At 43.3% G+C, this 26,726-nt stretch overlaps 1 protein-coding gene across 1 annotated transcript in view; it reads right to left on the reverse strand.

Annotated features, from left to right (window-relative positions):
• The window catches only part of Map3k19 (mitogen-activated protein kinase kinase kinase 19), a 40,508-nt gene extending 18,727 nt beyond the window's left edge, over positions 1 to 21,781 (reverse strand). The window contains exons 1-7 of the mRNA XM_085840754.1: positions 21,492 to 21,781; positions 16,860 to 17,055; positions 13,775 to 13,963; positions 8,118 to 8,272; positions 7,174 to 7,289; positions 5,143 to 5,255; positions 1,258 to 1,348 (exon numbers count right to left, since the gene is read on the reverse strand). Coding sequence (XP_085696880.1) covers positions 1,258 to 1,348; positions 5,143 to 5,255; positions 7,174 to 7,289; positions 8,118 to 8,272; positions 13,775 to 13,963; positions 16,860 to 17,033 — 838 coding nt within the window. The 5' untranslated portion in view covers positions 17,034 to 17,055; positions 21,492 to 21,781. The remainder of the gene's footprint in view (positions 1 to 1,257; positions 1,349 to 5,142; positions 5,256 to 7,173; positions 7,290 to 8,117; positions 8,273 to 13,774; positions 13,964 to 16,859; positions 17,056 to 21,491) is intronic.
• Between the last annotated feature and the right edge of the window lie 4,945 nt (positions 21,782 to 26,726).

Consider the following 26,726-nt stretch of genomic DNA (forward strand, 5'->3'; position numbering starts at 1 on the left):
GTAATCTTCCAGATGGAGAGGAGAGTCTTTGACTGATCAGTGTCCTGTTTGGAGATAAAAGTTCCCCTTGAATGTAACAGTCAGCACCTGCCTCCCAGAGAACCTATATTAACTGAAATCCATCAGCTCCAAGGAGAAAGTCTGTCAAAAAGATCATGTTTCTTTGAATTATTAAGGTTTAAAACCTTAAGAGTGCTGTAAAGATAATGCACAAATCCATCTGAAAAGAAGCCAGCAAGAAAATATCAAGTCGCAGCTAAATCGAACAAGTCATTTCAACCCCTCAGCCCCCCACCCCCATACCCCCACCCCCACCCGCCCTGCCTCACGAAGGCAACTTGAGACGCTGTTGGGCCTTCTGAGGACCTGGCTTTAAAGTTTATGAGAGTCAGAGGTAGTTTGAGCACAGGACTCTTCCAGAGTGGGGCAGGGGTCGTTTGTTTTCATCAGTTTTTCCAGGTTGGATGATCAGGTTCGATGATGTTCATTATTTTAACTGTTACCAAATTATGCTTTGTACTCAGCCTGGAGAAAAGCAGTGAATAAGACTAAGGAAGGCTGGAGGCTGCTTGGCACAGTGCAGCAGGGCACAGAGGTAGAGGAAAGGAATGATGGGAAACTGAAAGCAGGAGACTGGGGCTGGGCTGGAACAGTAACTATGTAACCACAGAGAGCAGGAGCAGGTGGCCAGTCCGGGGAGGGTCAGCAGGCCAAGCCTCATCCAGATAAAGGATATAACAGAAAGATGGGGGGGCGGTAGTCCTAGTCTCTCTCTCTCTCTCTCTCTCTCTCTCTCTCTCTCTCTCTCTCTCTCTCCTCTTTCTCTCTCCCACCCTCTCTCCCGCCCTCCTTCCCTCCCTCTCCCCTCTCCTCCTCGCCCCCCTGCCCTCCTCTCCCTCTCCTTCTGAATGTGTGTGTTTATGTATATGAACATACACATGATGCTAGAGTGTCATCCCTCAGGGACTGTCCATCTTGATTTCTTGTTTGTAAGTTTTGTTTTTGTCTTTGGGGAACAGGGTCTCTCCCTGGCCTGAAACTCACTAGGTAGGCTGGGGCATCAGGCATTCTTTTATGTGGGCTCTGGAGAATAAACTCAGGGCCTTATCTTTGTAAAGCAAGCACTTTACCAGTGGCTGTCTCTCCAGCTTCTGTTCTTTCCTTTTGCAAGTTGTTTTCAAAATTGCACCACATACTTCTGAAATTTCCAGAGAACCCCAAAGCACCAATGCTATCTTTAGGGACAAGTCAATATACCTTCTGTCCTTCGTGGCCAGTCTTCACCCCTGGGAGCTGCTCCTTCCCCAGCCAATATGAATGGGCTGAAGTCATCTTCAAGGTCCAAGTCCTGTAAGATCACAGACTGAAAGCTCAGAGAGGCTCTGGGGAGATGCTCAGTCAAACACTTGCCACACAGGCATGAGCAGCTGAGTTCAGTAAGTGCAATCCGCATTAAAAAGCTTGGTGTTGGGGCACACATTTATAACACCAGCCCTGGGAAGCAGACGCACGCACGTGTGGTTACCCGGGGTCAGCCAGCCATGATAGGTTGGCTTCAGAGCAACAGCAGCCAAGGTTGGCTTGCACATGTATACACACATGTGTGAACACATACACACTTTTTAAATCTAAACGTTAAGGTGGTGACTCAACATACTAGTTTGTTGGCAGGGTGAATGCTGACCTTCCAAGGGTACACTTTGACACTGTGGATTCCTTCTAAATTGGATAAAGTATTTAGGACTTTAAACATCGAGGAAGGTTCCGTTTCCCCGTAGCAGAAATGATTAATTGCGTAATGACAACGGATGATCAAAGCTGAAATCCCACCCTCAATATTTTCTAGTTTATGGGTTCAGCATCCCAGCTGCTAAGCTGCTACAAATGCCCTCTGCACGGATAAGTGGAAAGAATCCTTCAGACACAGTCACAGGGAAACAAACTTCGAGGAGCGACAAGGTCAGCCTACAGCTGGTCCCTGGGGCATCACAGAAGATCAAGAAAGCCCTGCTCCCAGGGAAACTGCAGATAGAACCCCAGAGGGAAGCAGGCAGCAAAGCTGATTACAGTTTTCTCTAGGACTGCTCTCTGATCTGATCATGGGGCACAACTTCCCAAACTCCCTTTGGCCTTCTAGAAAATAAGCCTTATGTTTGAAAGCCAACTTGATTTATAAAGAAGTACTCAGAACTCTTTACAGGGAAATGTTTTCTTTGTATGATAGAAGACATTGTCTTTAATTTTTAAAACTTATTTTCATTTATTTTATTTTTATTTATTTTTTAAAACAAGGTTTCTGTCCTGGAACTTGCTCTGTAGACCAGGCTGCCTCTGCCTCCTGAGTGCTGGAATTAAAGGTGTGTGCCACCACCACTTGACTTAAAAAGATTATTATTGAGTGTGTGTGTGTGTGTGTGTACACGTGAGGACACATGCTTGTGGCACAGAGCACATGTGGAGGTCAGAGGCTAGTTTGTGGGATTCAGTTTTCTACTTGCAGTATGTGGGTCCCAGGGATTGAATTTAGGTAGCCAGGCTTGGTGGGAGCAAGCACCACTACTTTCTGAAACATCTGCCTCAGAGTTATTGTTGGTGATATTCTCCTTTAATGGAAGTTGTTACTGTTGATTTTGTGCTTTTAATTTTCTACATCTAGGCTGGGGATGTAGCTGACTGTGCCCAGAACCATATATAACTGGGCATGGAGGCACATGCTTGTAATCTCAGCACTTGGGAAACTGAGGCAGAGGCCCGAGTTCAAGGTCATTTTTGGTTATGCAAGCAGTTTGAAGCTGCCCTGGGATGCATGAGACCTGTCTCAAAAATAAACACTGTTTTTAAATGGAAAGGCGCATCTAGGCCTCAGTTCTATAACAAAGTCCTATGACCCTGGCACTGTAAACTTTAGGAACACTACAACTCCCTGAAGATTCTAAAACCTTAGAGAAAGAAGGGTGGGGAGAATAGAAGGCATAGGAAACTAGGTTGTGAACAGATTTCTTTAAAACTCTGTTGGAATGTCAAGTATGATGTCTCAATGGGGAATGACACTTGCTGCCAAAAATGGTCCTGGGACCTGCATGGTAGGAAGAGAGAACTGATCCCCCAAAGTTGTCTTCTGATGTCCATGAGCACTGTAATATGCATTTGAATTCTAGTCCCCATAAATAAATGTAATTTAAAAAATTTAAATACCGTTAGAAGGTAAAAATACTCAGAAATGAAAAGACTCCCACACTGGAAAGAAAGTATTAATGAAAAAAAATTTAAAATTTATAAAATAAATAGAATCCTATGACATGGAATTCAATACAGACAAAACAGAAACTGCCTTCTGTGTTATTCACATACAAGTTAGGGGCCGATCGAATGTCTGTCTCCCCAAAGAGATTTTATGTTTGAGTCCTAAATTTCAGAGTGATGTCAGGAGGAAGTAGGACCTTTAAGGAGGGAATTACTTCATGAGAGTGGAGCCCTGATAGTGGCCTGAGTGGTCCTAGTCAAGACACCAGTGAGCCAGAAAGAGGAACTAACTAACCAAAGGCTTCCAGCGTGTATAAACTCTGAAGTGAAACATTCTTTCCGCAGAGAGCAGGGAACTCCTAAGAGTCAGGAAGCTCATAAAGCTACCGAGACTCTGACCTACCCTGAGGCTATATAAGCAGTAAAAAAAGAATTACTTGGGGGCTGAGTGGAGAGAGAGAGAGAGACAGAGAGAGACAGAGAGAGACAGAGAGACAGAGAGAGACAGAGAGAGAGAGAGAAAGAGAGAGAGAGAGAGAGAGAGAGAGAGAGAGAGACTCTTTAATTGAGGTACTTATAGAACACAAGTTTCAAGGATGCAGCTTTCCGGGATTCATCACCCATTTATTTTGGTGATCCAGCGGCCTTTGAGTCACCCATGGTTCTGTATACAGCCCCTTCTCCATGATCCTATAAATAAGCTAATGAACTCACTGCTCCCCTGAGCTGGCTATGAATGGAATCTTTCCTTTGGTCTATTGTCTGTACTCTGACAGATGGCTAGACATGTGTTTATGTCTGAAAAGTCACATGACAGCAACCTATTCTAACTCCTTAGTCTCTAGAACTGAGAAATAAATTTCTGGTTTGTTTTGCTTTTGTAGTTTTGTTTTGTTTGGGACAGGGTTTCTCTGTGTAGCCCTGGCTGTCCTGGAACTTGTTATACAGACCAGGCTGGTCTTGAACTCACAGAGATCTGTCTGCCCCTGTCTCCCAAGTGCTGGGATTAAGTGCATGCAACACCACTGCCTGACTTAAATTTCTGTTGTTTATTAGCCACTCACTCACTATATGGATTTTATTGTGACAGTAGAAATTAAGACACACACACAGCCCAACCTAACTAGCTAATTTGAATATTTAAATTTATGTAAATTAATGTTTTGCCTACATGGATGTCTGCCACTTGCATGCAGTCCTAGCTAAGGGGCCAGAAGAGGATGTCAGATCTCCTGGTACTGAAGTTTCAGGTGGTTGTGAGCTCCCATGTGGGTGCTGGGAATTGAACTCAGGACCTCTGGAAGAGCGGTCAGTGCTCTTAACTACTGAGCCATCTCTCCAGCCCCTAATTTACAATTTAAACATGATTATACTAATACTGTCATTAGTCAGCTGGATGGGGTGTCACATACTATGGGATCCTGGGAAGCTAAAGTAGGAGTTCAAGACCAGCTTATACTACATAGTAAGTTCTAACAGTATAACAAGACTGCCTCAAAAATATGTGTACATGATATTGATATTTATATAAATCATATAGGATTATTACAAAACATTGAGGCAGTACAAATAAAATAGTAGGTAGACCAGACATTTCATTTTTATTGTTGTGCTTTTTAAAACTGTTTTTTAAAAAAGATTTATTCATCTTATTTTATCTACACAAATGATTTACTTGCATGCATATGTCTGTACTGCCCGCATGCCTGGTATCTTTGGCAGTCAGAAAAGGGTATTGGATTCTTTAAAATGAAGTTATAGGTGGTTGTGAGTTATCATGCAGATGCTGGGAACTGATCCTGTATCCTCTGCAGATGCAGAGCACACTCTTCATCGCTGAGCCACCTCTCCCCACTTCCCCTCTCCTCCCCCCCTCTCCTCCCCACCATTTCCTCCTACCTCACTGCTGCTGATGCTCTGCAAGGTGAGGTTTTCAGTTTGGGAAACTGTCATCTCCATTGGAGTAGAGCCTGCCTCATGACAGATGTCAAGCAGTGACTCGGCTTGTCTTTCTGTCAAAAAGAATCAACATTGTGCTTTATTAAGACCCAGCAGTCTCACGTGAAGATCTGTCTCTAAGATCTTGTCAAGTTTCCCTGAAATGATGGTCAGGCATTCTGATGAAACTTTAGGTAATAAAAGCCAGGCAGCTGTGGTGATTGTTTGTGATTTTTGCACCAGGAGGGCAAAGACAGGGGATCTGCAGGACAAGGTGCCTAGCTCCTCTAGGAGGGGCAGTGTGTTCCAGGTGTAGTGAGAGAACCTGCCTTAGTAAATACAGTGGAATTTAATAGAGAAAGACACCTGATGTTAACCTCTGGCATGCATGTTCATGCACCACACACACACACACACACACACACACTGCATACATACTTCACATACATGAATGAAAGAAAAAGAGTTACCAAGAGTCAGATTTTGGTTCAACATAATTATAGCAACTCATTCTTAATGACGTCATTCTCACAGACACACCCTCTAAGGTGCTGGAACATGGAAAAGAGCTTTTCAACCGTCTGAGTCATCAACAGGGTTGATGATTCTGTCTTCCAGAGTCCTACAGAAGGGGAAAGAGGAAAGATGTTTGCCCTTCTCCTTTCACTAAAGATGAACCCTTGAATGGATGTCTGTTGGTGCATGGGTGGGAGGAAGCCTCTCTATTCTGAATAGATTTGCCTAGAAAACTGAAGGTTGTGTTGCCTGGTAACTGTCTTTTTTGTTCTCTTCAATTGCCCTGGAAGACTCTCATGGGTTGAAGATGATTTACCCACAATACCATAGCAAGAGAGGGGAGTCAGAGTGAAAATTGATGGGGAATTTGTGAAGACCACTCAGTCCCTTAAATAGCTTGACCTAGTCCTCCAGATTGCTCAGTTGACCAAGTGCTTTCCTGCAAACATAAGGAGCTGAGATCAATTCCCAAAACCTGAAATTAAAAGGGGAGGGGCCTGGAGAGGTGGCCAGGGAACTGGGTGGTTTGATTCCTAGCAGGTATGTGGTAGCTAACAACTGTCTATGACATCAATTCCAGATCTGGTATCCTCTTTTTGACTCTATTGGTGTTAGGCACACATGTAGTAAACAGACATACAATGCAGGCAAACACCCATACAGTTAAAACTAAAGTAAGTAAAACTCAAAATAGAATAAGAAGCTCCAGTGCTGGGGAGGTGGAGACAAGCAGACCCGTGGGGCTAACTAGGCAGTCAGCCCAGCTGGCTAAGCAAGTTCTAGGAAAAAGTGAGAGGTCCTAGTTTCAAGAAGCAAGGTTTGGGGCTGGAGAGATGGCTTATTGGTTAAGAACACTTGCTGCTATTACAGACATCCAGGCTTGTTCTCTAGCATCCACAGCAACGCACAATTACTTGTAACTCCAGAGGGGGCTCTCTTTTGGCCCCCGTGAGCACTACATACAAGTAGGCACACACTCATACACATAGATGAATTACTTTGAAAAAGTAAGATGTATAGCATCCTCAAAAAAAACCACTGGAGATTGATTTATGGCTTACACATAGAAACATACAGACATAGACACCCAGACACACCCAGACACACACACACACACACACACACACACACAGAGGCACAAGAATGTGGAGCAAGACTTCTTTGCATCTTTTAGAGCATATAACCCTGTGCTTTAAAGAGTCGCTGCTCATTAAAGAGTTACTGATTTGATTTGTTTAGATGAAGGGGGTATAATAGCACACACCTTTGATCCCAGTACTTGGGAGGCAGAGGCAGGAGGATCCCTGTGAGTTAAAGGCCAGTCAAGTCTATGTACTGAGTTCCAGGGATACATAGGTGAGATTCAGTCTCAAACAGACAGACGAACGGAGCTATTAAACAGATGTAAAAACAGAAAGGAAGACTTCAAACAGAACTTTCAAGCTGGGGAATCTGCATTCAGAGAGAAATACTGACCTGGCCTGGGCATAGAATCCATCAGGATGTCCAGTAACTGCTGCTTCCTCCAACTCTCAATTTGTGACACATAATGTATTGCTGACTTGCCGCTGAAATCACAAAGCTTAGGATCTCTGGGAAGAACAGAAGAAGCATCAAAGATTATTGATCTAATTTGGCTAAGATTGGCTAAATCTGTTAAGACATAAGAACACTGACATCAAATAAACAGAAAGCTTCTTTTTTTTTTTTTAAAGATTTATTTATTTACTATATGTAAGTACACACCAGAAGAGGGCATCAGATCTCATTTCGGGTGGTTGTGAGCCACCATGTCGTTGCTGGGATTTGAACTCTGGACCTTCGGAAGAGCAATCGGGTGCTCTTACCCACTGAGCCATCTCACCAGCCCCCAGAAAGCTTCTTAAGTTGGGTAGATAATAATTATTTCAAAACACACCCAAGAGAATGACCATTTCTCAAAACTTTAAACAAGAGGCCTCGTGACATATCTCAACTGGTAGAGTGCTTGCCTAATATGCACAAAGCTATGTGTTCCATCCTTAATGCTGAATATGCCAGGTATGAACTCAGCTGGCCATTCTAGGCTAGCCTGAAACTCAGCTGAGCATGGCTTTGAACTTCGATCCTGCCTTTACCTCCCACATGCGTAAGTAACAGATACATGGGCCACATATGTCTGATGTACTGGAGAGTTAACTCAGTAGCCTTCCAACAGAGCTACATCCCCAGCACCCAAACGGCTATTATCTAAACTAATGAAGAACTAGATATCTTAAGAATAATGGTCAGTTTCAATATTGATTCATTCCTCAAAATTACAATAAATTCCCTTTTATAAAGATATAAAAAAATCAGTCATCTAGGTTTGCATGTAATTTCAGCATATTGCAGCGGAGTAGCTGCCTTCCAGTGGGTGCTGACTGATCACCCGTACTCACGCATGGTGCCGGAGGAGCTCGGCTAGAACTTCATCAGGTCTGTAGGCTGTTAATACATCCAGACTCTCAAATAGGTCCACATCTCTCACAGCCAGCATCAGAGGGGTCAGACCATGCGAGTTGGGGAAGTTTATATCCAGGAATTCTTCACATGCCTTTAACAACAAAAGGTTTTGTTTCTGCTATGTTTTTCTGTTTGGCTACTTAAACTAATCTTTGCAGTTTCATTTCTTGGCCAATCCTCATTTTAACTTTTTTTCCCTGGAGTGGGGATTGCACTGAGGCATGCCTTAACTTCAATGTGTTCTCCCTCCCCCACATTGAGGCATTTTATTGGTATTTTACTTGGGATGGCAGGGTTTCCCCTCCTGTGTGTTTTCATCATGGTCCATGACACCACTGAGGTTGTCAGTACATCGAGACAAACAGATGGGATGGAAGCGGATTGTTCCATCATCTTCTAGGTTTGTTTTTGAGTTTCACATCATTTCTGGAGCTGATGCCTTCACACCCTTTAACCTGCCTGTGAATATCCCAGTAATTATCCCAGTTCTGAGATCTCTGATGAGCTTAAATTTGCCCAGTGTGGTCATGCTTCACCATGACAGCGAGGAACAGGACAATGACTTTGAGTAGGGCCTGATGACACCTGGAGTTTGCCTCTCTTCTAAGTTTTGTTGATGTTCTTGAGACCATTAAGAGGTCACGCATGTATATCCTGGTGGAAGTCCTTTTGCTTTATTTTGTTTTGTTCTGTTCTGTTCTGTTCTGTTTTGTTTTTAATAAGGTCTCACGTAGGTCAAACTGACCTTGAACTCTCTCTGTAGTTAAGGGTGATCTTGAACTTCTGATCCTCCTACCTCCATCTCTGGGATGACAGGTGTGCACCACCATACCTGGTTTATGTGGTGCTGGAGATTGAGCGTGTGTGTGTGTGTGTGTGTGTGTGTGTGTGTGTGTGAGTACAGGTGTGCACATACCATCAGAAGACAACTTTTGTTGGTTTTCTCCTTCCACTTTGGGTCTTGGACATAGAATTTGGGGTGTCAGGCTTGTATCACAAGAGCTTTTATCACTGAGCTACGTCCTGGCCCTACAACTCAGACCTTCTAAGGTCAAGAACTGACCTTTTAAGTTGTACTGTATGGGTGACATACCAGTGTTTCCCTACGGGGTTGCTTGCATGACTGGCTACACAATATGAAAGTCACTTAGCATATAACTCACATAGGGCAGGTGCTCCCTGAACACTGTTGAATGAATGATTGACAATAGGAAGACGTGTCACCTAACTGCATTTATACAGTCAAAGCAGAAGTGACATATGGATACGATTAGTTGCTTTTGTCAAAGTAAAATGTGGGCCAGGAAAATGGTTCACTTGTAAAAAAAAAAAAAACTGCTTGCTTTACAAGTGTGAGAACCCAAGTTCAGATAGCCAACACCACCAGAAACAGCCCAGTGTGGCAGTGGATGCCTTTAATCCTCATAGTGAGCAAGCAGGGCCAGAAGGATCACTGCAGCTTGTTGGCCAGCTTCTCTAACCAAACTGGTAAGCTCCAGGTTCAGTGAGAGACCTTGTCTCAACATACAGTAAGATGGATGGTGATTGATAAAAGCACCCGGGGCTAACATTTGGAAAAGAAAAAAAGGAGGAGGAGGAAGAGGAGGAGGAAGAGGAGGAAAAAAAGGAAAGAAGGGAAGAAGGAAAGAAGGGAGGAAGGGAAGAAAGAAGGAAGGAAGGAAGGAAGGAAGGAAGGAAGGAAGGAAGGAAGAAAGAAAGAAAGAAAGAAAGAAAGAAAGAAAGAAAGAAAGGAAGAGAGAGAGAGAGAAAGAAAGAAAGAAAGAAAGAAAGAAAGAAAGAAAGAAAGAAAGAAAGAAAGAAAAAGAAAGAGAGAAAGAAAGGAAGAAGGAAAGAGAGAGAGTGAGTAAAATATATAAAATATAACTCAAACCGCCAGAATGGAAAAGCCAAAAATTGAAGGCTAAAACTATCTCCAGTGCTTGTTTTATAGACCAGAGTCACCTGCGAATTTCCATCTGTGTTTCAGTTTCTGCCATGGCAATATAGGCTTTACCTCAGCTTCTCCCAGGGCAAAATGGAGATAATGATATTACCTCAGCAGCGTGCTCTGGGAATTAGTTAATTTTTTTCCCCTCAGTCTCTGAGAAGAAACTACCTCTTAGATAATGCTTATTATTATCTAGAGTCAATATGAGAGTTTTGAGCACAGTAGCACATCAATTTAGTGTTTGTTGATTAAGCTTGAGTTTACATTCCAGCCAATAAATAGTTCCTTAAATCTTCAGCGGTTAAAAAAAAAGTAATAATAATAATGTTATAAAGACAGATTGAGTTACAGTTACATGTGACAAGACCATTAAACCATTAAGCAAAATGGATTGGCTTTTGGAAAAATTTCAAAGCCCCAGCTCAAGAAATGTACAATGAAAGACTGGAAAACGCCCTTTGGTTTTGTTTCAATTGTCATTAAACTTGACCTGGTTGGGATGTCTTTCATTTCTTGATCTGTTTGTATCTTTGCCATAAGGGATTAAAACAAACAAACAAATAAGCATGCAACAAAATAAAGTTTCCTAGCAACAGTATGGACTTTCTCTCAGTTTCGAGCTCACTCGGTCTCACAGCAGCAGTGAGGATCAATGCCAGGCGTAAGGAACTGCTAAGAACTGAAGTCCTCTGTTATTCCTACAGTTTGCAAGGTGCTTTGTGGTGAAGGATCTAAAGAAGAGGATCAGTAACCCCCAAATACAACTTTTTAAAAAAATATACCCTTGGGCCTACGGAGATGGCTTGGTGCTTGAGAGCCTGTACTGCTCCTGCAGAGGACTTGAGTTCTGTTCCTGGCACCAAGGCCTGGTTGCTCACTCTCACCCAGAACTCCAGATCCAAAAGGTCCAGTGCCCTGCTGAACTCCAGGAGCCCTGGACTCATGTGTCCAGAATGCACACACAGATACCCACGTAGACACATGATTAGAAACAGAAATAGATTTTTAAATGAATTTTCAGGCTTGGGGTGGGGAGCGGGGGAGGGGAAATCTCAGTAAAGTATTTGCCATGGAAATATGAGGACCAAAATCAGATCCCCAGGGCCCACATAAAAACCCAGGCGCATGCTGGATGGTAGTTTCCTCTGAGATTAAAACAGGTCATCTTGGAGGAGGAGCACTCATTAAAGCATAGGCTGTTAAAGGGAGGTAAATAAACAGGGTGCTCTAAAGAGAGGACACACATTCCATCTTTCAGGGAAGCTCTTTAAGACAGGAAGTAAAGCTGGGTGACATAGCGAGATTCTATCTCAACAAAACAGAACAACAACAAAATGCTGGCCTTTAATCCAAGCACTCAGAAGGCAAAGGGTGGGTAGATTTTTGAGTTCATGGTCAGTCTGGTCTACACAACTAGTTCCAGGACAGCCAGGGCTACACAGAGAAGTCTTGTCTTGAAAAACAAACAATAACCAAACCAAAACGAAACAAAGAACAACAACAACAAAAAGAGACAGTGAGTGAAAAACTCATAGTAGCCTCAGGAACTCCCTGAAACTGACCAGATTTCTTCCTCTACTGTTACTGAGAGTCCATCTCAGATTTGCAGCCTTGAAGAAGTAGAGTCAAGCTGAACTGCCTGGAAGAAACAGACAGCCGCCAAGCTACCTTGAAAGGGTTAGACAGGCTAAACTAACTTCAAAGGACCTTCTCCAACCTGCTGAGCTGTCTGTAGGTTGTGCACTGAGCACCAGACTCCTAGCTTTCATGAGGTGTCACCTGAGGGGACTCTAGCCAGCTTGGTCAGGGTAAGCATGGCTCTGGCAGGCCTGGCCCTTCTCTCCCATTCCCTCTGCCTAATATAAACTGTTAGATTATATTCTTAAAGTTAGCCACCAAGGTCTATTCTCTTATTTGGCCACTTCCCCCTCCTAAAGCTGACTACCAAGGTCCAGCTGTTAAGGTATTGACATCCAGCAATCAAAAGGCCCCTTCAGCTCCCTTAATAACATGCCCAATTAAAGTTAAACACAGGATTTATTCTTTTTACCTTTATAAATTGCCATTTTCCTATGGACCACATCTGACTCCACTTTATCCAGAGGCAGTCCTTGTTTCCCTGGGACAAATGCGCCCGTCCCCCTCTCCCTTGTTCTTCCCTTCTCCCTCCTCCCCTATCCCTTATCTTTGTCTCTTCGGTAGTATCTATACCTCAGTCTGTCTTTGGTTCCCTATCTGGGGCAAGTAGACATTTGTTCACGTCCCCCAGGAGTAATGTCACACAACAGCATGATGACATTCCCTCCCACCCACAGTGCTGGGTCAGGGAAGACTAGAGAAGCCCTGGTTAGCCAGCCTATCTTACTCTGTGAGATCCAGGCAGATGAGAGACTGTCTCAAAAAACAATAAGGTGAATAGCACCAGATGAATGATAACCTGTGGTGGATCTCTGGCCTTCACATGCATATGCAGATTTGTCCACATGAATACACACACACACACACACACACACATACACACACACAAATATATTCCTCTAAAGTTCTTTGGGCACAGCTAAATATTGTGCAATGTGTACGCTCTCTGATTCCCTTTTCAGGATAAAGATAATAATTGCCACTTGGCCCAAAGGGATCTAAACAGCAACTGTGCAAATGGCAGTGATATCCAGGGAACTGCTCTGAGCAAGCTGACAGCGGTCCTCTGGGTCTTCCTGGGGATCATCATTTCCCAGGGGCTAAAGCGTGACTTAACTAGAAGGGGGTGGAAATAGGTTGCTGCTTTGTTCTTTTAGAATCTTGTTTTCTTTTCCTTTTTTGTTTTTTTTTTTTTTTGTTTTGTTTTTTGTTTTTCGAGACAGGGTTTCTCTGTGTAGCCCTGGCTGTCCTGGAACTTACTTTGTAGACCAGGCTGGCCTCGAACTCAGAAATCTACCTGCCTCCCGAGTGCTGGGATTAAAGGTGAGCTCCACCACGCCCGGCTAGAATCTTGTTTTCTACTTGTGTCCTGTCTGGTCCTGTATCTTTCACCACTCTCCTGCCCGAAACGTCCTGGAATTGCATTTAAAAATAACTCTTTTCTTCTTTGGGAGGAGGTTGGGGGCCCTAAGAGCTGGCTCAGCAGTTAAGGGTGCTTGCTACTCTTATTATAAGAACCTGAGTTCAGCTAACAAACCCCACAGTAAACATTTCCCAACTGCCCATAACTCTAGCTCCAGAGGATCTAACACCCTCTTGAGGCCTCTTCGCACACTTGTATACCTGTATACACACACACATACACACACACACACACACACACAAATATACCTACAAATACACAAATATACATATACAAAATGTAAAAGCTTAAATGTAAATAAAAATAAATTTTAAGGAGTCCTGCTGTCCTGGGCATAGGATGGTGTAGTCTGTCTGCTGCCTGCCTGCCCACCTCTGCCCATCTCTGCCCACCTCTGCCCACCCCTGCCCACCCCTTCCCACCTCTGCCCACCCCTGCCCACCCCTCCCCACCTCTACCCACCCCTGCCCACCCCTCCCCACCTCTGCCCACCCCTGCCCACCCCTCCCCACCTCTGCCCACCCCTGCCCACCCCTGCACACCCCTCCCCACCTCTGCCCATGGTAAACATCACTGTAACCCACCAGCAAGTGTTGAAGCTGCTCCAGATCACCTTGCCACGAGCTTCGTAGGAGCTGCATTTGGGGAGCCTGGATTCCCTTGCCGGCCAAGAGCTGTCTCTGGATGTCACCATTAGCCACATGGAGCGCAGTTTGATTGCTGTAATTGCAAAGGGTGACATCTGCACCCCCTTCCAGAAGAATCTCCACAACCTGCAAAACAATGACGTTCTTACGATTCAAACAGACGCGTTTTTACTTTCAATTTAAAAAGGTTCATAATTACATATGTTGAGCATATTTCTTTATTTCTTTTTTTTTTTTTTTTTTTTTTTTGGTTTTGGTACAGGGTTTCTCTGTGTAGCCCTGGCTGTCCTGGAACTCACTCTGTAGCCCAGGCTGGCCTCGAACTCGTGATCCTCCTGCCTCTGCCTCCTTCAGCAAATCCTACTGGTGTGTGCCACCACTACCAGCGAGCATATTTCTATCCTTCTCCCAATTTTTTAAAGTTCTTTTTTTGTTTTTGTTTGTCTTGGGTTTTTTTGTTGTTGTTGGTGGTGGTTTTTTGTTTGTTTTTTTGTTTTTGTTTTTGTTTTTTGAGACAGGGTTTCTCTGTATAGCCCTTGGCTGTTCTGAAATTTGACCTGTAGACCAGGCTGGCCTCAAACTCAGAGACCCACCTGCCTTTGCCTCTCGAGTGCTGGATAAGAGACATTCACCACCGCCGCCCATTGTTTGTTTTTGTTTTGTTTCTTTTAGCTAGTGTCTCACTATGTCACCCTGATTGGTCTGGAACTTGCTATGTAGATCAGGGTGGTCTCAAGCTCAAAGAGATCTGTGTGCCTCTGCTTCTTGATTGCTAGGATCCAAGAAGTATGTCACCATGCCTGACTTACAAAGTTATTTTTTTATTTAATTAATTTATGTGTATGGGTGGGTGGGTGGGTGGCCATGAGGGTCAAGAGGGCATCAGATCCCTCCATAATTTGTGAGCTGCTTGCTATGGATGCTGGGATGACAACTTTGGTCTCCAGGATTGCATAGCAAATCCTTTTAAATGCTGAGCCATCTCTCTAGCTCCATCTCTAGAATTCTTCATAGTTTTGAGTGGCAGTTGTACCGTCAGGGTTGGATAGAAGACTAGATATGACTCTCATTCATGATAAAGGAAAGGCAGATAAGGGTTGGAGAGGTGGCTCAGCGGTTAAGAGCATTGACTGCTCTTCCAGAGGTCCTGAGTTCATTTTCCAGCAGCCACATGATGGCTCACAACCATCTGTAATGGGATCCAATGCACTCTACTAGTGTGAAGACAACTGCAATGTACTCATATAAAAAAAATCCTAAAAAAAAAAAGAAAGGCAGGTAAGAATGGAATAAAAATGGAAGATTGTAGGCTGGGGGTATAGCCCAGTGGTTGGTGCTCATGCCTAGCATCTGTAAGATGGTCCCCAGAACCACCACAACAAACTATTTGAGTGCAGGTAACTATGATTTACTTCCTTAAATGTTGAGACTGAATCTCTATAACGGCTGGTGTGGTGGTGCACACCTTTATTCCCAACACTTGGGAGGCAAAGGTAGGCGGATCTCTGTTTGAGGCCAGCCTGGTCTACACTGAGTTGTAGACCATCCAGGGATACACAGTGACAACTTACACACTCAACACCCACCAAAACAACAACAATGACAACAAACCCAACACCAATAACAAAAATCCATATAAGCATTGAAGTCTTTATTTTTTTTTTTGAAAGAGGATCTATGTAGTCCAGGCTGTCCTTGAGGACCCTGAATTTCTGATTCTCTTGCCTCTACTTCCTAAGTCCTAGAATAAAAGGTTGGGCCATGACTCCTGGTTTATGTGGTTCTGGGACTCAACCCTGGGCTTTCATGCATGCTAAGCAAACACTATCAGTTGAGCCACAACCGCAGCTCCCAAAATTCCAACACTGAAGTCTTAAAGTAGTTTATAATTTAGAAAATGAAACTCATTATGTATTGTTTATTTATCATTTATCAATCTATCATCAATCATCTATTTTTGTCTGCATAACTGTCATCTCCATGTATCTACCTATCTGGCTATTATCATCTACACTATCAGCCAATCTACCATCTATCTACCTAACATCTACCTACTTACCCTAACCCATCCCTGTAATGATATTTCATATGTATACATTTCTATTAGCTATCTGTTCAGCAGCAAGTATTGGGTTCAGGGTCTTGTCCTTGCTATGCAATAGAAATCTACTCCAGCTCTGGTCTGGCTTATAGAGTCCTGGATGTTGCAGATATGTCTTTTATTATTTATTTCCAGAGAGTACACAAGCTACATTCAAATCCTGAGGTAATTATGTTTTTTTCAACAAGTATGGAATAGGTGCCCAGTGTGTGTGTCGTGACTTATCTTTCTTCTAAGCCCTGAACAAGGAACCACGTAACTGCCCAGACTTCAACTCCTCAAAGTTTGGTGGGATTAGAGAGACAGGTGAGAAAGAAACAGTGTGGTGAACGTAATGGCAGAAGGGAGCATGGGAGAGTGGAGTGGCGTGAATGAAGGCCACTGAGGACTTTAGGAGGCAGTCGTTACAAGGGCTGAGGTTGCAGCTCAGAAGGTTAGGGGCTCTCCTAGCATGCATGATGCCCTAGAGTTTGTCCCTCGTACTGTATTGATGGGGCATGGTGACCCATACTTGTAATCCAAGTGCTGGGGAGGTAAAGAAAGGAGGATCAGAACTTCAAGGTCATCCTTGGCTACATACCCAGTTCAAGGCCAGCCTGGGTATTGCTAATGGCCTTTGGGTGTGACTGTGTGAGAGTTGTTTGTGAGATGTTTTGGTTTGGTTTGGTTTTGTCTACATTCATTTTTAAAAAGCGATTGGAAGCTTAAAATAACAACAACAACAACAACAACAACTGCAAATCCTCCAGATCTATCAGAAAGCAGCACACTAGACAGTGCTGTCAGAATGATCCCGACCCCTGAGCTGGGACTTTGTAAGGACTAGGAACATGAGTTCATTGGTGGAGGAACAGGAAGCCCTCACGTTTCAGGAAACCAAAGGCTTCCTGCCAGACTTTAATTTCTCCCTCCCCACTATACCTCTGCTAGATTTTCTTCCGCAGCAGTAATGAGAGGCGTGTTTCCCGTCTGTGGGTGCTGAAAGTCAAGATTTCCAAGGACTGAGTGGACTTCAGGTATATGGCCACAAATGCATTCCACGTCACCCCTTGAAACCACTTCAAGGAAATCATGAATCAGTTTGTTTTTGTTCATCTTGCTGGTTCCATATAATTTCCTTAAAGAGAGAAAAAATGATTTAATGACATAAAAGTCAGCAAAACAGTAGGTGGTTCCAATGTTCTGCCTCTATTGCTATTTGCTTCTTTCTTTTATATGGGAAAAGCAGGATGTAATGAGGGAGTGGCTTAATGTACAAAGCACTTGCTGCTCAGTGTGTTCAAATCCTCAGATCCCACAGAAAAGCTAAACAAGCTTGGTAGCTGCCTGTAATCCCACTCAGAAGGCTGGTGGAAGATCCCCAGGACATGCTGGCTAGTGAGAGTGTCTCAACTTAGAGAAAGAACCCTGCCTCAATAAATAAAGTGGAGAATGAATAAGTGCCCAACATCAACTTCAGGCCTCCATAGATACAGACACATGCAATACATACCCACTCACCATCTATATATACCTCATACACACAGAGATGTAAAATTATGTAAACAGAGTCTGGACAGATGACTCCGTTGGTAAGATCACTTGCTCTGCAAGCATAAGAACATGAGCTTAATTCTCTAGCACTCATAAAAAGAAAGTTTGAGTTTGATCCTCAGGACCCAGATGGTAGAAAGAGAGAATGGACTCATAGAAGTTGTCCTCTGGCTTCCACATGTGTGCTGTAGAACATATCTACAGATACAAAGACACAGACATACAGATATACACAACAGACTATAAAGGAATTTTAATCTCTAGCAACATGGCTGCTCTGGCAAGGGAACACATCTGAAGACCTTCTAGGTCTGTGTGATCTGGCTGGAATGCAGACTCTCTCTGGATTGTAGTATGATCTGGTTGTAATATAAACACACCCTTAGTATACACCTAACAATGAAGGTAAGGTTAGTATGTAGAAGGAAGCAGCCATGTTTGAAGGAGATGTCTAATTGAAAGGCAGACAAAGTGACAAATCAGAGAAAGATTTGACAGACTGAATCAGAGATAAGATACACCCAACTTGCACAAGAATAGCACAGGAAAGAGAGGGGACTTAAGAGAGCAGTGCAGAGTCAGGTTGCAGGTAAAGATAGAATGAGCCAAAGATGAAGAAGGAGTCAAAAGATTAGAACAGATAGCCAGAGTTACAGAACAAAAGAGCAATTCAGTCAGAAGCCGAGAGAAGGCAGTTTGAATCAGTCAGCTTGGAAAGGAGTTTGAGCCAGAACAGTGGAGTTGAACCAGGTAGCCAGAGTCAAGAAAGCTAGAAAGGGTGAGTTAATTCAGGAGTAAGCTTCTGAGATGACAATTACACCTGTTGAATACAAGTTACTTTTACCCAAATACACACATACACATAGACACCAATAAAAAATGAAAATATTGAGGCTGGAGAGATGGTTCAGTGGTTAAAACACACTGGGTGTTCTATTAGAGGTCTTGAGTTAAATATTCAGCACCCACATGGAGGCTCACAACTGTCTATGACTATAGCACCAAGAAGCCAATGCCTTCTTCTGGTGTGGAGACATATATGTACATAAAATACATAAATCTTTTAAAATTTTTATTTCATGTGTGTTGGTGTTTTGCCTGCATGTATGTCTGTGTGAAGGGTGTCAGATCTTCTGGACCTAGAGTTACAGACAGTTATGAGCTGCCATGTGGGTGCTGGAAATTGAACCCCGGTGTTTTAGAAAGCAGCCAGTGGTCTTACCACGGAGCCATCTCTCCTGCCCCTTTAAATTAATCTTTAAAAATAAAAATAAAAGACACATGCCTTTAATTCCAGCACTTGGTAGGCAGAGGCAAGAGGAGTTTGACGCTAGCCTGGCTCTAGGACAGCCAAGGCTACACAGAGAAACCCTATCTCAAAATCAATCAATCAATCAATCAATCAATCAATCAATTTACAGAAATCTTATTGCTACTTATTTTTTAACACTTTGCAGTTGATCACATCCATGTACTTATGTGTGACCTCCAGTTATTTGTTACACATCTATCGTACGACATTATTTCTTCTCTCAGTGATCCAAGTTGCCTCCAATGTTCCACAAACAAGACTGTGATAATATCCCTACCGGAGCCTTGCTATGCATATCCCAAATGTCCGCCTGCACTAACGTGTCAGAGATATTCAGTTTCACTAAAATGTGCCAGACGTTCTCCAGAGGGACCTCAGCAAGCAGTGCCATCAACAGTGCCAGCCACAACTACAAAAGCGTTGGCTGACCATGGTCCCTTATCCATTTCCTCACACTAATCATAAGCATTTAATAAGTGTAACACTTGAGACATCACTAAAGGTGGCAAGAGCAGACAATATGTTCAAAATTGAGTCACAGAAAAATTTCAAACCAACACACATGCGCTTCCTAGCGAATTGTTTCAATACTTAGATTTATTTTTGTAGGTTGTTTCTCAAAATGCAATATCACTTCAAGGCCAAGAAATGTTTTCTTAAACACCAGAGGATAATTACAGCTTGTCCTTCAAGAAAGCTAAAAACCATGTATTCAAATAACAACCAGGCCAAAAAAAAAAAAAAATGTACTTCTATCGTTAGATTATTCGTAAAGGAGAAATAAAATCTCAGATATCCAGTGATTTTTTTTTTTCTCCAAGGTTGTCACCTAGCAATGAATGTTTAGAGTCTGTGCTTTAACTTGTTCATGTCACCTTTTTGTCTGTGTGTTTGTTTCTCAGATAGAGTTTGGCTTTGCAGTTCAGGCTGGCCTAGGTCCCAGGTGGGCTTTAAACTCTCCCTCCTCCTGCCTCAGGCTCTTGGGTGCTGATACAGCATCTTGTATAACCTTTTTTTTTTTTTTTTTTTTTTTTTTTTTGGTTTTTCGAGACAGGGTTTCTCTGTGTAGCCCTGGCTGTCCTGGCACTCACTTTGTAGACCAGGCTGGCCTCGAACTCAGAAATCCGCCTGCCGCTGCCTTCCGAGTGCTGGGATTAAAGGCATGCGCCACCACCGCCCGGCTTGATCTTATATAATCTTTAAGAGAGCATTTCACAGGAAGTATCTATTCGCTACTATAAAAATAAATTTTAGGCCGGGCATGGTGGCACATGCCTTTAATCCCAGCACTCGGGAGGCAGAGGCAGGCGGATTTCTGAGTTCGAGGCCAGCCTGGTCTGCAAAGTGAGTTCCAGGACAGCCAGGGCTATACAGAGAAACCCTGTCTCGAAAAATCAAAAAAAAAAAAAAAAAAAAAAAGACAAAAATAAATTTTAAAAAAATGTGAATTTAGCCTAATAGCAATCTCAAAATTATCCAGACACCAGAAGATTGGCAATGTGATCATTATTTGGTGATCTATGTCACACTGAAGGATGCCTAGAGAAAGACAATGGAGAATCAAGGACACCCTGTAGAGTCCACACATCAGTCACCCGAGTAACATGGACTGATTCACACTGCCTCTTAGGGCTGAGCGCCATTTGCTCCTCTGGCTTCCAGCCTGAACATTTCAGATTTAAGTTTTGCATGGAGAAAACTTCTCTCAACTTTCCATTGAGAAGGTTTGTTTGTTTGTTTGTTTGTTTGTTTGAGCAATCATTTTTAAACAATAGTGTTTTGTTCTAAATGGCTAAAGCAGAAGGTTTATCTTGTGTGTGTGGCAGTCATCTTTGCTCTTAATTATATTATCTACTTGTAAAGTCAACACTTGTGTTACTAATCAGACACAACACAGGGCTTCATGATGTCATTGTCACTTCTTGCCTCCCTCCCATGCCCGCTGGTCCCTTCCTCTTCCCAGCTGCTCCCTGCTGGCTCCTACTAGTCTCCTTCTGTTTTGTTTTGTTTTTTTAAGATGTATTTATTTATTTTATGTATATGAGTATACTGTAGCTGTACAGATGGTTATGAGCCATCATGTGGTTGCTAGGAATTGAAGTTAGGACCTTCAGAAGAGCAGTCAGTGCTCTTAACCACTGAGCCATCTCACCAGCCCCTGGTCCCCTTTTGATTTCATGCCTTTGTTGACGTTGTTTTGTGGCCCAGTGATTTCTGTTAGGTTGCTTATGAGAGCCTGGGCATCTTATCAATAAAACTGTTTGCTACAGTCTACATTTGGTTTGGAATATTATACAGAAAAGAGTTCAAGCAACTGAAACTTGATAGCAAGTTAATGAAACGTGCCCCAAAATACAGGTATACAATATTGAGCAGTTAGACAGAATTTACAAATACTTAGGTGATTAAAGTACAAGATAATCTCTGCACAGAGCTCAGTGGGAGAGAGTATCTCTTATTAATATACCTTTCTTGTCAGCACTAGTTTTCTCTATGGTCTGAAGGCATTGCTGTTAAGTTTTGGAAGGGATTATTTGAAAAATCAAAACTAGCTTATTACAACTCTAAGGATAGAATTACTTAAGCTTAGGACACAGTTTCTTCTTTCTTTCAGTTTACCCCACCCTCATCCCCGGGGACATTCTTCCCGAGGAAAACAAAAAGTTGCAACATGCGGTATTATCTAAAACAGGGTGAAAACAGCTTACCTAGAGTCAGTTTTACTGAGGGAGCTGGGACCCAGTTGAAGGAGCACCCGGCCGAGGAGCAGCCCAAATCATCCTACTTCATGGCTCTGATTTCCGGACCAGCTATCACCGCTCTCTTCAACTCCGTTCCCATGTAAAAGCAGCATAGATTCAGAACCTTTTGTTTGGTTTCGTTCCAGTGTTGCACAGTTCAAACACTTTATTTTAAAAATAAGTATTTAAAACTGGTTCTGGGTGCACAAACCCTTTGGCTCAGTGCAAGGAGACTTGCTTAGTTGACGCAGGCTGTCACCCGGGCAACCAGACGCAGTGTGTTTAGCTTGGAGAATTATAAGCAGGACAGTCTTAAGGAAGAAGGAAAACAAGCATCGTGCATGCTTCTAAGCTGCTGTTGGGGTGGTTAAAAACACTGGGCCCCTACGCACATCCATGGATGGCCCATTGCCTTTATCACTAACTTAATGAGATGATCTTCAGAAGAGCCGTGCCTCTGTAGTCCCTGCTATGTGCTGAATCGAATCCAAGTTAGGTCAGAGGGATAGTATAAACCATACAGGCAGGAGTGAAGACATTTTAAAGAGACACTGGGACACCTTCCTTTGACTCTCAGACTATTGAAGCACTGGACCCCAAGAAATTGGAAGTCCCCTGCTGGGAAAGGGGAAGGCTGGAGCCTAGGGCCAGCCAGTGGAGGAACTTGTCTCTCAGGAAGGGATTTCATACAACTTGTCTGACCACTTTGCAGAAGAGATGGGGGCCCAGACAACAATGGCTCAGTACTGGGCAGGTTCACATCTTGGCCCGGACTGTTTAGTTATATATACCTTTTGCCCTTTATTAAAACCTAAACTTCGGGGCTGGTGAGATGGCTCAGTGGGTAAGAGCACCCGATTGCTCTTCCGAAGGTCCAGAGTTCAAATCCCAGCAACCACATGGTGGCTCACAACCATCCGCAACGAGATCTGGTGCCCTCTTCTGGAATGTCTGAAGACAGCTACAGTGTACTTACATATAATAATAAATAAATAAATCTTTAAAAAAAAAAAAAAAAACCTAAACTTCACATCAGGACCTCAATGGTGGATTAGGGTGGGGGTCATTAGACCTCTGTTACTTTTCCCAATGTGGCTACATTAAATAAATCTCCTTTCTCTGCTTTTCCTTGTTTCTTTTTTCTTCTTCTTCTTTTTTTAGATTTATTTATTTATTATGAGTACACTATAGCTGTCTTCTGACACGCCAGAAGAGGAAATAGGATCCAATTACAGATGGTTGTGAGCCACCATGTGGTTGCTGGGAATTGAACTCAGGACCTCTGGAAGAGCAGTCAGTGCTCTTAACCGCTGAGCCATCCCTCCAGCCCCTTTTCCTTGTTTCTTGTCTGTTTAAATGGCCTATTGAAGACAAGTGGTCCAGCCTGACTTGTTAGGGGCTACCAAGACTTAGGCATCTTAACCTGATGACGTTGGTAATAAGAATCCAATCCAATAGATTGCTTCTGGACTAGTGGTACTCATTGACCCACATTTGAGAAATCCTTTCACTAGAACACATTTCTTCTTCCTCCCCCTCTCTCCTTCCCTCCTCCTCCCCTCTCCTCCTCCTCCCCTCCTCCTCTCCTCTCCTCCTCCTCCCCTTCTCCTCTCCTCTCCTCCCCTACCCCCTCCTCCTCTCCTCTTCTCCTCCTCCCCTACCCCCTCCTCCTTTCCTCTTCTCCTCCTCCCCTACCCCCTCCTCCTCTCCTCTCCTCTCCTCCTCCTCCCCTACCCCCTCCTCCTCTCCTCCCTCCTCCTCCCCTCTCTCCTCCGTCCCTCCCTCCTCCCTCCTCCCCCTCTTCCTCTTCCTCTTTCTCTTCTTCTTTTCGTCATTATTTGAGACAGGATAGCACTTTGTAGTTCTGGCTGTCCTGGAACTCATTATGTAGACCAGGCTGCCCTCAAACTCACAGAGAGCCACCTGCCTCAGCTCTTGGGTGCTACATTTCATGCCTAGAGAGGCTTGTAGTATTCTAACACAAAAGCTTCAGCAAATTGAATGCATTGTTGTCAGACTCACAGCCTACAACTAACCCAGCATTGCGAGAGACCCTAAAAACATACATAAAAACAGAAACATACTCATAAGGCCCATGCCTGCACCCAAGGCTAGCTGGCATCTGGAGCTGCTGGTCTTTCCCGTTATCTACTGATGGTGTGCGGAGTCTCTTTAAAAATGTGATAGTATATATTTTCAATAAAATAAGGTAGCAAGAAACTCTTCAGATACATTTGAGAACACGAAGCTCAGGACTGGAGAAATGGCTTGTTAAGAATGCTTGTTATTCTTACAGAGGACCCACGTTCAGTTCCCAACTCCCTGGGTAGGTGGTTCACAATTTAAGTGGATCTGACACCTTCTTCTAGCTTTAGCAGACACTTGCACACATACACATACAAAAAATAAATACTTATAAAAACCAAAGCTTTATTTTTGTTGTGGGGATTTTGATCCCTTCCATTCATACTAATCTTTCTAAATGTAATTATATAGGGTTTGCTCTGTGCTGTACAGACTTCCAGCCAATTTTTAGCAATTCTTGTTGTGTTATTGACTGCCCTAAATCTACTTTTATCAATTACAATAGCTTTTGTTGTATTTGTTTTGTGATTCTCTTAGATTCTCTTCTATCAAAACAACCATTCAAGAAAGACAGCATTAGGCTGGAGAGATGGCTCAGTGGTTAAGAGCACTTCTAGAGGTCCTGAGTTCAATTCCCAGCAACCACATGGTGGCTCACAATCATCTGTAATGAGATCTGATGCCCTCTTCTGGTGTGTCTGAAGACAACAACAGTGTACTCATATACATGAAATAAATAAATTTAAAAAACAAAAACAAAAACAAAAAAAGAAGAGCCAAATGACTGTAAAGCCATAAAAATCACTAAAAAAAAAAAAAAAAAAAGTGAGTTGCCAGGCTTTCTTTACAAATGAAAATACAAGGCCTTGGCTAGCCTCTATTTTGCTAGGTAGCCTAGAATGGTCTTAAATGTTGAATCCTCCTGACTACCTTCCGAGTGTTTTGATTACAGTTGTGGGCCATTCATTCTTTACCATTATGGGGTTCTTGGACTTAAAACCAAACATTCGTGCATGCTGGGCAAACACTCTGCCAAGTGAGCTGCATCCCCAGCCTGGGAAGCACTTTTACATAAACAAAACCAGCAAGGACTTGCCATCAACAGAACTATACTACAAAATAGGCTACAAGAAATTCTTCATCATGACGGGCAATGGCGTCAGTTCTAAAGTGACATTTTAGAAGTTGAATTAAGCCAGGTAGTAGTGGTGGTGCACACCATTAATCCCAGCAGGGAGGTAGAGGCAGATGGATTGATGTGAGTTTGAGGACAGCCTGATTTAATAGGCACTATTTAAGTGAGACATTAAAAAGTTGAGTCACATGTATACGTATGACATTGGGCTCATGATGGAATGAAATTAACCAAAAGTGTACCTTAAGAGAATGTGAGATCAAGTCTCTCTCTCTCTCTCTCTTCTCTTTCTCTTTCTCTCTCTCTCTCTCTCTCTCTCTCTCTCTCTCTCTCTCTCTCTTCTCTCTTCTCTCTTCTTCTTCTTCTTCTTCTTCTTCTTCTTCTTCTTCTTCTTCTTCTTCTCTCTCTCTCTCTCTCTCTCTCTCTCTCTCTACTCTAACCTAGTTCAGGTAGGTCTCAAACTTGATATGTAACTGAATATGTACCGGAAGAGAAGCAGGGCTCTCATTCATTCACTCAGTATCACTGGTGTGTGTGTGTGTGTGTGTGTGTGTATGTAGGTAGGTAAGAGGACAACTTGTAGAAGTTAGTCCTCTTCTACCATGTGTGTTGTTCTAGGAATCTGGAGAAAGGCCCGAGTTTTAGGCTTTGGTGCAAGTACTTCTAACGGCTAAATTTTCTCACTGGCCTGATTAGTAAAACGATACTAGGTAAGATCTGATTGTGACTTGATAATAGGATCTTTTGTGCACACACACTCACACGTGGGGTTGAGAGGGGGCAGGACATGATACTAGACAGTGGTCAAGACTTCCTTCTGGTGGCCAAAAGGTTTGAAAGCTTGCCCTCACTGGGTGTCTTCTAAGCCTCATGCACCGGCTAGTTTTTTTTTGAAACTTGACACAGCTAGAGTCATATTGGAAGAGGGAACCTCAATTGAGAAAATGCCCCTGCCAGACTGGCCTATGGGCAAGCCTGTGGTGCATTTTCTTGATTGACAGTTGATGTGAGAGAATGCAGTTCACCATAGGCTGAGTGCTATAAGAAAGCGGGCTGAGCTAGCCATGAGGAACACACTAATAAACAGCAGTTTTCCATGGCCTCACTCAGCTCCTGCCTCTGGGTTCCTGCCTTGATTCCTGCCCTGACTTCCCTCAGTGATGGAGTGTGGGACCTGCTAATCATAAGATGAAATAAATTCTTTCTTCCTAAGTAACTTTCCGTCATGGTGCTTTATCACAGCAATAGAAACCCAAAGACACCAAATCAACTTCTCTAACATATTCCTCTAATACACTCTATTCTTGTGTCATTTTGTATTTCTGGTATGATAATACAGCTATCTTTAGTTTAGAATTCTGCGACTCTTCCCTCCCCTTCCCCTCCTCTTCCCTCCCCTCTCTTTCCTCCCTCCTTCCTTCTTTGTTTCTTCTACTCCTTCCTTCCTTCTCCTCCTCCCACCCTCCCTTCCCCTCTCCATCCTTCTTCATTTCTTCCTTTCTAGTTTTGTATGGAGGATCAAACCCAGTACCTGTAAATGGCGGGCAAGCCTTCTACCACAGAGCAACAATGTGAGCCTTATATGTTGTTAGTCAGTCTACTTTCTGGGGGACAGCGGCTGTGCTTTAATTATTTTATTTCCTCTATTGTGTTTTACATAGAGAATGTTTTGGGCGGATGTTTCTAGTACTGCTTGTATGCCCGAGAACTTGAAAGCAGTGAAAGTTCGCGCACGAGCACTTGCCTTGCTGAAGGAAAACCCAGGTTCTTAGCAGAAGCTGTGGTTTTGTTGCATTTTGGCTATGTAGAGAGGAGCAATCATTACAGGAGACATTAATGCCTAATGAGATGCTGTAAGGACGGGCTCGAAAGGAGGACAATGATAACTTTGAATCCAGTGTTAGTTGTGAGGGAACCTTGTGGATAGCTTTGGAATGCTTGGGCAACCCCAATCTATTCGGCAGGAAAAGGACCAATGGAGT

The sequence above is a fragment of the Mus caroli genome, unplaced genomic scaffold (assembly GCF_978045245.1).
Source record: "Mus caroli unplaced genomic scaffold, Mus_caroli_1 scaffold_1, whole genome shotgun sequence".
Lineage (NCBI taxonomy): Eukaryota > Metazoa > Chordata > Mammalia > Rodentia > Muridae > Mus > Mus caroli.